The sequence below is a fragment of the Xiphias gladius genome, chromosome 8, assembly GCF_016859285.1.
Source record: "Xiphias gladius isolate SHS-SW01 ecotype Sanya breed wild chromosome 8, ASM1685928v1, whole genome shotgun sequence".
NCBI lineage: Eukaryota > Metazoa > Chordata > Actinopteri > Istiophoriformes > Xiphiidae > Xiphias > Xiphias gladius.
The window spans coordinates 23,591,831-23,605,050 of NC_053407.1; the positions used below are offsets into that span (position 1 = coordinate 23,591,831).

General features: G+C 39.9%; 1 protein-coding gene across 9 annotated transcripts in view; it reads left to right on the forward strand.

Moving 5' to 3' along the window:
- The window catches only part of si:ch211-272n13.3 (ankyrin repeat domain-containing protein 26), a 29,139-nt gene extending 17,813 nt beyond the window's left edge, over positions 1–11,326 (forward strand). For 6 of the 9 annotated variants that reach the window (XM_040132874.1, XM_040132871.1, XM_040132877.1 and 3 more), the window contains 18 exons: positions 72–285; positions 490–673; positions 1,184–1,330; positions 1,521–1,983; positions 2,576–3,081; positions 3,225–3,377; positions 3,630–3,805; positions 4,076–4,169; positions 4,418–4,459; positions 4,906–4,983; positions 5,561–5,695; positions 5,782–5,894; positions 6,224–6,371; positions 6,540–6,830; positions 7,045–7,280; positions 7,651–7,894; positions 10,260–10,305; positions 10,444–11,326. In XM_040132874.1, coding sequence (XP_039988808.1) covers positions 72–285; positions 490–673; positions 1,184–1,330; positions 1,521–1,983; positions 2,576–3,081; positions 3,225–3,377; positions 3,630–3,805; positions 4,076–4,169; positions 4,418–4,459; positions 4,906–4,983; positions 5,561–5,695; positions 5,782–5,894; positions 6,224–6,371; positions 6,540–6,830; positions 7,045–7,280; positions 7,651–7,894; positions 10,260–10,305; positions 10,444–10,574 — 3,401 coding nt within the window. In that variant the 3' untranslated portion in view covers positions 10,575–11,326. Of the gene's footprint in view, positions 1–71; positions 286–489; positions 674–1,183; positions 1,331–1,520; positions 1,984–2,575; positions 3,082–3,224; positions 3,378–3,629; positions 3,806–4,075; positions 4,170–4,417; positions 4,460–4,905; positions 4,984–5,560; positions 5,696–5,781; positions 5,895–6,223; positions 6,372–6,539; positions 6,831–7,044; positions 7,281–7,650; positions 7,895–8,338; positions 8,397–10,259; positions 10,306–10,443 lie in introns of all 9 variants that reach the window. The other 3 variants (XR_005707941.1, XM_040132876.1, XM_040132878.1) reach the window with 3 other exon arrangements.
- The last annotated feature ends 1,894 nt before the right edge of the window (positions 11,327–13,220 follow it).

Here is a 13,220-nt window from a genome sequence, read left to right on the forward strand (position 1 = left end):
CAAGATTTGCAGTGTTCTCATTAAGTGATGAGAGGAGACTACTTTAAACACTGCCATATTATATCTCACAGACTCAAGAAGCATGGTGAAGCTGCAGAACATTTTCCATGAATATGAACGCTCCATCCAAAAGGCGCGGAGTCGCCATGGATACCTTGCGGACAAGGTGAGCCAGCTGGAAATGGAGAGAGCGGAGTTGAAGAGTTCTCTAGAGGAAGTGAAAGATGTTAAGTCTGCCTTGGAGCGCAATCAGCTGGAATTGCAGACTGAAGTCACAAATCTCAAGTGAGAATTATTTCCTTTTTCTCAAAAGCTAGAGTGCTTCGTACCTACTTCTTGACATTGTCTTTGTCTCTCTTCTCATATTTTTGTGCATCTTACCTACTTGTTGTAGGTATGATGCCTACTTTGATTGCTTGTTTTATGGATCTTTTTATTTTGCATTTGGCTTTACTGACTTCAAATTTCTGTGCCTGGCACTTGGTATAGGTTTCAGCTGAAACAGGAGCAGGAAAATCGCCGCAATGCCACCATGATGTACAACACCACCAGAGATAAGCTGAGGAGGACGGAGGAGCAGCATCACTTAGAGGTTCAAGAGAGACAGAAGGTGGAGCTCACACTCAGAAACCTGGAGCTGGAGATGAGAACACTGGTCAACAACATGAAACAGGTACACCCTCTTAAACTTTTTTTGTTTTTCTGTCCAAACACTTTGCAGTGATTTTTGCTATGCTGTTTTTCATTCTTTTGAAATTGGTTACTGTCATATTAATAGCTATCAGTATGATTGTAAGAATATGACATTAACTTGGCTCTACAGTAAGTAATTCAACAGACATGTCCCCTGCTCATTACTGTGCACAAATGCACCTTATGTACTTAGGTCTCAAGAGCCCATCTGGTGCCGGCAGATACATAGAAACCTCCCGGCAGTGCACGCTTTGCAAGCACACAAAACCTCCTCTGCTACAACTCAATCCTAGGGAAAACGATGCTCATTATACGCCATTTATTTGGAAATAATGATATTTTGATCAGATGCTTTTGAGTATTTTATCAGTAATTGGTTTGTGCAGTTGTTGTTGTTGGGTGTACAGTGGGTTCCAAAAGTCTGAGACCACTTGTGGACCCCACTGTATATATGATTGCTACATTATTGGGTTATATGTTAACCACCCAGCTTGAAGAGGACCACAGTGAGACCCAGAGACTGCTCGCTCAGGAGCGCAGTGCAAGGACGCTGCAGGAGAATCTGCTCAACAGCCACCTCCGTAAGCAGCAGGAGATTGAGGAGGAGAACAAGAGAAATATAAGCAAAAGCAATGAGGTAATCCTGGTATTCGTCGGGGTATTCGTTGTTTTAGTATATATTGTAAAATAAGAGTGATACAGTATGGTCTTGCAAATGGAAGCATACTATATTCTGGGAATAAATTATACATTTTGAAGACAAAACTATAAAGAAAACCTGTCAACTCGAGGCAATCTTAACATGTTTTTTCTTTTGTCCATAATAGGCCTTGTCTCAGCTCACTGAGGCCAGTGACAGGGAGAGGGAGTTGCTACAGCAGACTGCTACCTTACAGGAGCAGCTGACCATCCTTAGAACAGACCTTGAGCGTTCAAAAGCCAACAGCAGTCTCAAAGAGAGCCACATTTTGGAGGAGAACGAGGCCCTCAAGGAACAGCTGGAAGATGCTCAGAGAGATCTCAAACTCAACAGTGAAGCCCTGACCCAAACTGTCTTCAAGTGCAATAACCAGGTGACCACCCTGAAGTCTGAGTTAGCCATGATAAAAACCCGCCTGGAAAATGAGCGACAGACTCGTGAAACACTGGAGGTAGAGATGGAGTCTACTCGTACCCGCCTGGCTGGTGCAGTAAAGGAGGCTGAGCGTAGTCAGGCAGCTCACACAGACACAGAGAAAGCTCTGCTCCGTGAGAAAGAGGAACACCAGCGTCTTAAAGACAGAGTCACAGGTTAGTAGTGGTTGGAATGGCTGGACAGCTCCAACCTTAAAATTGTAATAACTCAAACACTCACTCACACACGCCCAACCGTTTTGTGCTTTGTTTCAGACACATTCCATGTTTAGAGACATGGAAGTTATTTATCAACCGGAAACACTGGCTTGGAAAAGTTTGTAGTTTGCATTTTGTAATCTAAAGTGCACCTTATGTGTGATTAATAAAATGTGCTTCATTCCTTTATGCATATTCACTCAAAGGAAGATCAAGTGAAAAGGGCTTGACCATCAGTTTCCCATTTGCCACTGAGAACCAGATTTGAATCACTGTCACCTATTTCATTTGATGAGGTTGCCTCTGTCGGCACAATTTTTCCTGTACCTCAAACAAACCTATTTGGAGTGCAACTACACAGAAGCAGTACAACTGGTTACCATGACATTGAGGGGCCGTTGCTCTTTGTGGGCCAGTTCTGCCACCTGCCGTGATATGCGATTGCTTTAGTGGCTTGTGTTTCATTTTGTTCTGTTTTGTGCATTGTTTTTGTCCACAATCTTTTGAATTGGGAGCTTTTTTGCTGCTCCTAATGCATTTATTTCAACAGGTGAGGCAGCAAGTCAGCGTGAGACAGTCAGCAGCCTGTCTCAGAAGCTGGCCAAGGCAGAGGCTTGTGCAAACAGCATGGAGAATGAAGTTCATCGGGTCACACTGCAGCTGACAGAGAAGGGCCTACTACTGGATGTCCTACAGCGGGAGAAGGACCAGGCAGCTGCACGTGTCAAGGAGCTAGAAACGGCTTTGCAGGCAGAGAGGGAGCTGGTCAGCCGTGCTGGGGCTCGCCAAGAGGCCACACAGGAGCGGCTAGCCCAAGCCCAAAGTGAGGGTATGTTATTACGGCAACAGCTAGAGGAGGCCCAGAACAAAGGCGTTGCAAAGGAGCGTGCTGTGACAGATGCCCAAGAGCGATTCAGTGACATTCTGTCCAAGCTGCGCTCTGACTGCGAAGATAGGGTACAACTAGTGGAGGAGAGAAATAAGGAGCTCGGAAGTAAGGCTGCTGATCTCCGAGATCAAATCTACAAGTTAGAGGAAGAGAAGAACGAAAGAGAGGTAAGATTAGGACTCTGTAGGGTAAGAAGATTACATAACCTCTTCCTTCAGACCCACTTTTAGCCTTTCTACCACATGCCAGTTAAGGATGTCCCTTTATATCTAACCAACCCATGTGTTCTTTGAATTCTGTCTGATCACAGACAAGTCTAAGGCAGCTTCAGCAGGAGCTAGCTGACTCACTCAAGAAGTTATCAATGAGTGAAGCGTCTCTGGAGGTCAACACACGCTATCGCAATGACCTGGAGGAGGAGAAGGCTCGGCTCCTCAGGGACATGGACAGGCTTAAAGGAAAGGTAAAGGCAGGGAACAGTGTCACCTTGTGGCAGCATATTATCACCACATCTCTTGATACCAGCTGTGTAGATGATTATGAAGCAAATGGCTTAAGCGGCACTGAAATTAGATGACTCATTGTCATTTTTTTTAAGGTGATAGAGCAGTTGGTCAGAAAAGGCAATAACTGTCAGTCCCTATATTGACTGAATTGACCATTAGGTTTACTGTTAGCAGTGCTGATGAAGTGGATGCTCTGTCTCTGTTTGTAGCTGGAGGAGAGCGAAGACCAGTATGTGCAGGCTGAGAGACGTATTAACAGTCTGAAGAGCAGTCTTGATGAAAGGGACAAGGAACTCACCACTGCTGCTCAGAAACTCCAGGAGGCGCTGTCTGCCTCAGCAGCCTCTGATACCACCATCAAACAGCTGGAGGAAGCTGTGCAAAGGTATATACAAACACCTTCTCTCCACACTCACACGCAAACACACCTGGCACTGAAAGACTGTTCAGTTTATTTTATTTTATCAGATATACAAAAAATCTTATGAAATCAACAATGTAAAATAAAGCTTGTAAAATTAGCCCAACTCCATAACACAAAAATAACTATATTCACTAATATTTGTCAAAAGCATTTTCAGCCATGAGTCTAGATACATTTCAATATACAGCATACAAATGTGTGATGCAGAGTGTCAATGTAATGTTACATTAGGCTCGAGATAGAGAATGCCAGGCTGGAAGCGGCTACAAAGCAACAGTCCAACAAAATTGATGCACTTCAGAAAGGGGCTCAGGAAGCTGCCATGGTGAGTGCTGAAAACTTAATCCAGCAATTTGTGCACACACATTTACACAGTATTTTAAAGTCTGAGACCACTTTCTAATGGGAAAGTGGTCTCAGACTTTTGGACCACATTGTATGTCTTTGTGACTAAAAAAGCATCTTACAACATATCAGTATTGGCACACTTTGTGAAATCTCTTATGAAATCAAATTGTTGACTTAAAATATAATTAAAAAAATTCATAATTTCAGTATCCAATCTTTTTCCAGCTATCTGACTGCTCACCTGGAGGAGGGGTTGGTATTATGGATGTAGGCTTAGTTACTCTGTGTGAATTTACCTCTGTTTATATAAAAAAAAATAATAATAAAATATATATATATATATATAATAATAATATAAATTGATAAAAGTCCTAAAATCATACTGTTTGCATCTGTGAAATGAAAAACACTTGGGCTTTGTGGAATTTTTGCACAAGCTGTTAGACCAGGGACCCAAACTTAGAGGAGGTCATAGCTTTGTGTTGGTTTGGGTTTTTCTTGGTGATGTCAAAATGTGTTTTCCCCCTTAAGCTTGATCTTGGTATGTGGGATCTTTCACACCTTTTCGTCTCGAGCTGCATGATGCATGTTACTTCCTTTTGTCTAAAGTGCCCTTTCAACTTCCTAAAATGATAAACGAACAATAAACAGCAACACAAACAAAAGCACTGTCTTTCAATAATTTTTTAAAAATGCTTTTCTTATATCTGTAGGTCAGATGTCATTTGGAGGACTTGGTTACAAACCTCCAAAGCAGTAAGATGACTTTGGAAGACCAACTCAGTAGAGAGGTGGGTAGCATATTTTATTTCTGCTCTAAGAAAACCTTCAACTTAGATTTCCGTTTCTTACTCTCATCCTATTTTCTAGTCTTAGTCTATGTAATTAACTTAAGATCAATCTGAGCACGGAGTTTCTATATTTTTGAATTACAACAGTTTTTTGAATAAAAAAAAGTAGCCAGCTGAGGAATGTTTGCAACAGCAATACAAAGTTTTTCCCTGCCCATGTTACCTTAACTATCCAATCTTTAACATGTATTTTTTGTGAAAGAAAAGCAATTTAAATGTGTCATTATTTTGAATTCAGGCCTAAAACAAAAAAGCAGCCCTATTTGAAAAAAGGGAAGCTATGAACAACATGTTTCTTGAAGCAGTGCAGTATACGACAGTATTAATATGTAGGCCAAAACTGTTATTATTAGCGATTGAAGCGCATCATTTCTCTTTCAAGAAAATAAGAACCAAGTACATTTTAGTCTTTTAGTAATTTGATCATTGTAAAAAGCTGACTGGAGCTTCTTTTTATAAATATTCACATCTTTATTTATTATAATTTAAATTCTTGCCTCTTCCTTTCTTTTCTTAGGTCCAGAAGCAAAGCATGCTGTCTCACACAGCCCAGGACTCTCAGGCCTTGTGGGAGGAGGAGCTGAAAAGTCGCTCTAAATTGGGGCTGCGCCTGGCAGAGCTTGAGAAAGAAAAAGGGGAACTGAACAACCAGGTGATCATAATGATCACGTGCAGGCTAATATTATATATGATCAATTACATAGCTATCCCTCCTGATAATATATTGTGATGTTCCAGTTGGAAATAGAAAAGAAGAAAGCCAAGAAAATAGCAGAGCAGAAGAAGGCTGTAGACACTCGTCTGGATCAAGAGATGAAGAGAAACACAGAGCTTCAGAAAGAAATGTACAGGTGACTCCTTTCCTCCTCCTCGCAACCTCCTCTCACCTATGGCAGTGCCTTCTCCTACTATTTAGACACAAGTAGGATCCAGTAGAGTGCAGTCTTTCCTGGCTTATGTGGCTGTGGTGCACCAATGTGTGTACTTGGTGTAACAGTTCGTTTGTTTTGTTTTGTTTTTCTTTTAAAACAAACTACTATTAATGTATAACAAGTCTCTGCAGTCCTTTTGTTTGTCTAGTGGTTTTGTTTTAATTGTAAAAGAATTTATTGTCTCTTATTCATTGATGTGCCTGATTTTGTTGTTTACTTATAGTATTTTTGCATACCATGTGTTTAAGGCTGCGTACTCTATTGAAGACTGCAAAGAAGAAACTGCGGGATCAGGACACCGGTGGAGCTGAGTTTGGCTCTCCTATGAGCAGTCAACGGATGGACCCGGGCAGACACAGTCAGGCTGAGGGTGGCTTTGGACGAATGAAAGAAAAGGTTTTGCTGTGTGATACAGCACTATGATTTCAGCATAAACCCCAAAATAATAAACCACTACTAGTAGCAGAGTTAGAAACTTTATCTTTAGCAACCCCTTGAGTCCCTTAGATGTCGTGTTATACCTCAGCTGTTAGACCTTGGCCTCAAACATTACCTCCGTCTTAGGTGGACGATCTGCAGGTGCAGCTGGAGAAGGAAACGTCTCGTCGCAGCCAACTAGAGAAGGTGAATGGGGAGCTTAAGGATCAGCTGGCCTCCCTGAAGAGCTTCAGCCGCAGTAGTGACCAGCTGGAGAGGAGTAAGAGACAGCTAGAGGAGGAGGTATTAGACCTGAGACGCCGAATGGAGGCCGCTCAGATGGAGCAGAGCCAGGTGGAGCAGTACCGCCGTGATGCAGAGGAGAGGGCCCGTCAAGAGATACAACAGAAACTGGAGCAGGTCAATCTCTTCCTGCAGGTAAAAATTCTAATTGAGGAATTTTGTTGGTTACATGATCCTAATTGACCTCAATACACTTTACTGAGAAAATCTTTAATTTCACAACATCCTTAGAGTGCACAGTGGAATCGGTATAAAATATAAATTAAAATATTAAATAAACGTAGTAAAAACTAAATAATAATACAGACAAAAAACGTAATAATTGAATATGACTCTATTTGTTTCCCAGTCCCAGGCAGCATCCCAGGAAGCACTGGATCAGATTAAAGCAGCCAATGACGCTAACCTGCGCTCTCAGCTGGAGCAGAAGATCCGGGAGCTGGAGGGGGAACTGGGCCGTGCTCGCACCACCCAGCAAGACAGCCTTAGCCAAAGAGACTCCATACGCACTGAGCTAGAGCGATACCGCCAGCTCTACACTGAGGAGCTGCGCCTCCGCAAGTCCCTGGCTGCCAAACTAGAGAGGTGAGACTAGCTCGTTCTCACCTTAGTGCCAGGTTTTCAGTAAGATCTGGTTGTGTCTGCAGTGGTTTCCCAATGATTCAAAACCCTGATATCAATCACTGATTAATGTTGTTAGAAGTGCCCAATTTGATACAGATCAAGATTTGGTTCCACACAACACTCTGTAAAAACCACTGCTGCTGCCTCATGTCTGAGAGTTGCTCATGTCAATTTGAACTCTGGAAAAAAACTCACCTACAAAGCTAATTTCAAATCTGCTATATTGGGTAAGTCTGCCAAACAGCATGTGTAATATGATGGTATAATTAGACGAAGGCACCACACCTGTATTGTATCAAAGATTAACCTTTGCTATGTTTTCCATCTACAGGGCCAACAGTCGGCTCGCAGAAGCCAACTCCAAGCTGCTCAACGAACGCAGCAGGTCTCTCATCACCAGCAGTATTGCGAACGGTAGTCTTGGAGGGCCCTCACTGGATGTGGGCACCTTGGGTTCACCAGCAAACTATGGGGCCACGCTGGGGCCCCTCAACAGAAGTCTCGGCTTGGGACTCTCCCTTCTCAGCCCTGTGACTGAGGGACAGAGCAGCAGGGTGGAGGACTATCTGGCCAAGGTCAGTACAGTCATTAACTGACACACTCATTCACTCACGGAGATTACAGAGGAATATTCTTTGTATAGACAAGTTCATTTAATTTGGGCCATTTTCATTTCCATCGCATCATGGTTATCAGCGTTGTTATTGTGTAACTGGTGGCGTTTTGTTCAAAGATATTGCTTTTTTATCGACCAGTGAGTGTGTTGTCATGTTGTCATAACTGCAGAGAAGTATTACTCTGTGGGTTTTGAGACATTGAGCATCAAATATTTCAGATTGTAAGAAAACAGACGCATAAGAAAGATAGGTATGAAATTGATCTGATGGCTTTCTAAATTCTCTTAACATTCCTTTTTTTTCTTCCTCCTTTTCTTCCATTGTTTCTTCTTCACTCTATCTCTAGTATTTATGGTAGTAGGACTTTACTTCTAACCTGTCTTCTATTTCTCACTCTTGTAGCTTCTAGCTCAAAAGTCTGTCTCTCATCTCTCCTCTCTTCAGCCAGATTCATAACCAGGTGTGTAGATGTCTTTAGCTCAGTGTCTGATTGGCTGTTCTCCCCTTCACCCTGCTGATGGGCTCACATTAAAGCTCTGTTCACATTCAAAGCATGATGTTCAGAATTTGCACAGTGAAAAAAACAGACTGCAGATGCTTTAGAATGTAAGTTTTTGGGGGGACCAACAAAGCTATGGAAAATTTATAAATCAACTGAGCTTTCCCAATACTGGATTCAGATGAATGTATTTATTTTTCAAATGATGAAGTGTTAACCAAAAATTGTAACCCTGCTATCAAATTAGTTATCTGGAACTGGAAATGTACGTGAAAGTTAGTACTATTATTTAAATTTCTGTCACAACAGTCCACTTCATTGCAGGGCTGCTCACTGGTTCATCTTTCAAGGATTAACTACTTAAGGGAAACAGGGTTGTAAATAACTAATTGTCAAAACTGACATATCACAACTTAAAGATTTAATGGCAAAAACTACAAAAATAAGTCAAGGTTGCAAAAAATATAAATGAAAAATTCAAGAAGTCAAGAATAACATAGGATGTCATCACTGAAATGGGCAGGGATGCTGGGTTTTGCATTATGTGGTTAGTAACATAACTAACCCTCCTCTTTGATTCTCTGCTTTGAGTTGACCATCTCCATAATCGGAAGTTGACTGGTAGAGTAGAGATTTTGTGGCTCTGTTCTGTGTGTTTTTAAAGCTGATTTTAACAGTGAAGTTTAAACACCACCAGCTGTATTAAGTATGCTCCACACTCATGTACTGTATGAAATTGATTTAAAAATCAAATCAGGTAAATTTAATCATACATCTGTTCATTACAAGCATGTGATAAATTACTTTACAGAGAAAAAAAAAACCTACCTACATCGAATGAATAATCAATCAAAATAAAATGTGGTACTTTGTTGTTTAACACAACACAGGAGAGAAGGGCAACATGGAATGCTTTGCTGTATAAGCATATGAGAGAGGCATGACATGCTTATGCATACAACTTGCATACATATTAGGCCTAACTTTGTACCTTTGACAAAGAAAATGGGAAGAGAAATCTTGTTCGGAAAAAAGCTCCGTTTAATTACAAAGTGAACTGATCTCTTTTTCATTTTAAGATTGAAAACACATAAATGAAGCATAAGTAAAGAAGTTAAGCTAAACAAGAGCCTTCAATTTTTTATACATAACATGTTCATTTATGCAGGTTAAAAAATTATGTAATGACTTATAGTAAAATACTAAGAAGAAACTGTACCATCCGGAAATTTCCACGTCTTTATCTTTGTGTACATACTATACATGCATATGTATGTAATGTATGTGTGTGTGTGCAGGCAAATCTGATTGTGCATGTATAGCTCAATACACACAATTCTGGAACAATTAGAGTTTTCAGAGAAATACCATTTGCATACCTTTATGGTTTTACATATTAGTTGTCAAGAACATGTTTCTTTAATGTAAGATTCATTCAGATATTCACAAAAAAGCATTTATCTCTAGTTTAAATGCATCTTGTCCAGACTTGATTTCAGTTGACCATAGTGATGTACTTGCAGTAAGATTTGAAAGGGAACATCAAATAGCCTGCAGAAACTCTACACTAAAGCAGAGCTTGCATGCTTGCCATGTCCTGCTGTGTTTCACATTGTAGTCCTGATTTTCTTGCAGTGATTTTCCACTGTTCAATTTCTCATGAAATGTGTCACCATTTACCAGTGTTGTGTTTGGTGTTGAAATATCATCCCCGCATCTCTTTTTAAATGTGTAAATATTTGTTTTTAATTCCATGTTTTTTCCGTTTGTTAGCTCAAGTCAAATTAAGACTTTCCTTTTTTTTTTTTTTTTTTTCTTCTCCAGATGCAGAGTGAGTTGGACAGAAACATATCAAAGGAATTAAACAATGGTGAGTGCACAACAGCTGGAAACATGACACAAATCCTACCAGTCACTCGAAAAGTCTTACAAAGTCTCATGAAATAGATGGTATCAGCATGTGACATGTAGCTGCTGCGTCACGGTGCGGTCTCTCTCTGGTCCTCAGCCACAGCCGAGCTGGACGTTGCCTCTGCCCGTATGTCCCCGGTGGGCTCTGCCTCGAGGGTGGAGCTGGACCCCGTCAGCAGGGCCACGCAGCAGTACTTGGAGGTACTGAAGAAGAACAATATGATCTGACCACACATCACAGCTGCTCGCACATACTCAAACTCAAATGTTGTATTTCAGCCATTAAAGCACCAACTTACGGCCAAAGCCACAGCCCACACATGTATCTACAAGGATCCAACTTTGTATGTATTTACTCTGTGTTCTTTTAAGAAAGAAAGCAAACATAATGCACATTGCACTTACCCACTCAGGAACAAAGGGCATGAGTCATATATATATATGTTGCATTACTGATGGGTACAATTAGAGAGAACATCGAAAGTATTTGTTCCTTCTGAGTAATTCTGTTCAACTGTTTTGTTTCAATTAGCACAATATATATATACAGAATTGTGGTTTGGATTTTTATTTGTGAATATTGGTGTTGCTAAATTTGAATTTATAAGTATTTGAAGTATGCATCAATAATAATTTTTGTCAAGATATTACAATTGGTACGTGCCATCAAATGGTGCAATATATGTCTTGGTCTTACTATATTAGACTCATTGGCGTATTGTGTTTATGATTATTTTATTTATTCATTTTTTTTAAAAGAACATGATATACTTGAATAAGACGAGCTGGAATACTCTCTGGCTATTGAAACAGGGTCAATGCATTTGACATTCCCGCTTTTGCTTGGCTTGCTTTTAAGGCCACCAAAAGTGAAATACACCCGTTTTCATTCGGATATACTGTAACAAAATACATATAGGAAAACATTTATGATGCTTGTACATAATAGAAGACTCTAAGGTTGTAAATAAAACTGTAGAAAACCCTAAACTTGAGTGAGCGGATGATGTTTGGATACTGACAGTGGACATGAGAAACAAAGGACGCAGTAAAATGACCTGGGTTTGCACCAGCTTTTGGTAAATCCATCACTAAATCTGTATTTAAATTCCTTTCTGGGTTCTTCGTACGTTCTACTGTAGCTAGTTTAAAATAGACTGTAAAGACTTTAGTAACGTCTAAATCGGTTGCCAGGAATTTGTAGGACTGTCCATTCAAAAATAATTAACTGTAAACAGCAGGTCACTGTAGCATCGCAAGCTATTACATAACTGCCAAAAAAAGAGTTGTAAGACACCAAATGATATATATTAGATTTAAAGTGCCAGTCCACTCCTTTGTCTGTTGTTTTATTTATACGGGAGGAAATAGGTTTGACAGTTAGTAGTCATCATAATGGTTGAGCGTGAGCGGAAAACAGCCGATTAAACTAACCTAGCTAACATTATTAGGCCACTCAGTCTAACATCAGTGGCTTATGGTTTTTTAATTTGAGATGTATTTTTGTTATTTTTGTGAAATGTAATTTTAAATGTTTCCAGTCCGCATCATTAGTAAACATTTTAATCAAGTGTCATATCAGTCCAGGTACACATGATGGTCACTGGGTGTAAATATTTACTAACAGTGCATTTCTGCGTAAGAACTCGTTTGCGTGTTGCAACCCATTTTAATTTAGTGATCCGCGAATCGTAGTAAACACTTGCGTTATAACTTAGCTTGAACATAGGAACAGCTGGTGCAAATGACCCAAGAGGACTTTTGTCGTTTGGTTGTGTCAAGTGTTGCTGTTAAAAGGAATCTGTAAATCTGACTACAATTTGATTTCATGTCATAAAACAACACCCCAAAAAAAAAAAAACAGGTTAAATCTGACATGGGGCAGGGACTTGATTAGACAAAAATGCTTGCATGCATGATACCAACACTCCCATAGTGATCCACAACAAAACAGACTAATGTGCCTCTGCTGCTTTACAGACTTACATGTTGTAACATGCAGATTTAATTATTGTAGTGTTATTTTACAAATAACACATTTACTAAAATATTAAGTACATTCACACTTCATACCCCCTTTTTCCATTTACTTTCATAAAAGGTTTTCAATACCTGTTTTTAAAACCTCTAATAGATTTTTAGTATCCGACTGAATAGTGACAAGCAGGTGATGAATAGTACAAGCAAGCAGAAAAATACAGTTCTGCATTTTCTTATTATTTTCTTATTAAATTCGGCTGAGCTTGAGACAGATTTCCCGTTGAGATTGAGTACATATTTAGTCCTGACTTCTCTTATGCTTGAATTACTCCTCATTCTGCAGTTGTTGTGTGCAAAAACGTACTAAGATTCTAGGTATCTTTTATTCAAGATGCAGTTTATATTCAAAATGCAGCTTGCCATCAATATTTAATGCACAGCCATTTTTAACCCATCCCTCATTAGCTATGTTTTGATGTACTTCGCTTTACCTCCTCCTCTCACACTCCCAAACACATTAAACTTGATGGTATGCACTGGTTTAGAAACCATTCCCCTCACTTATTAAAATGAGACAATGTGTTTATGATTGCCCCACTCTGGTGTGTCTCTCTTCCCTTTGATCCGTCCTCTCTGCGTCAGCCTCAAATGTTAGATATTCAAATCTTGTTACATTTATTTTTGTTTCCTTTACAGCAGATGGGCACATCTGACAGACTGACTATTAGGTGTTATTATTTCCCCTTTTTTCAATATACACCTCTTCATACACTACACATAAACCTTGTTTTGATTGAGGAGGTTACAACCACTGTCATAAAGCTTTGGAGGAAGGCGAGAATACAAATAGACAGATTCTGAATAAAAAAGTGTTGAAAGGGTTTTTTTTTTGAA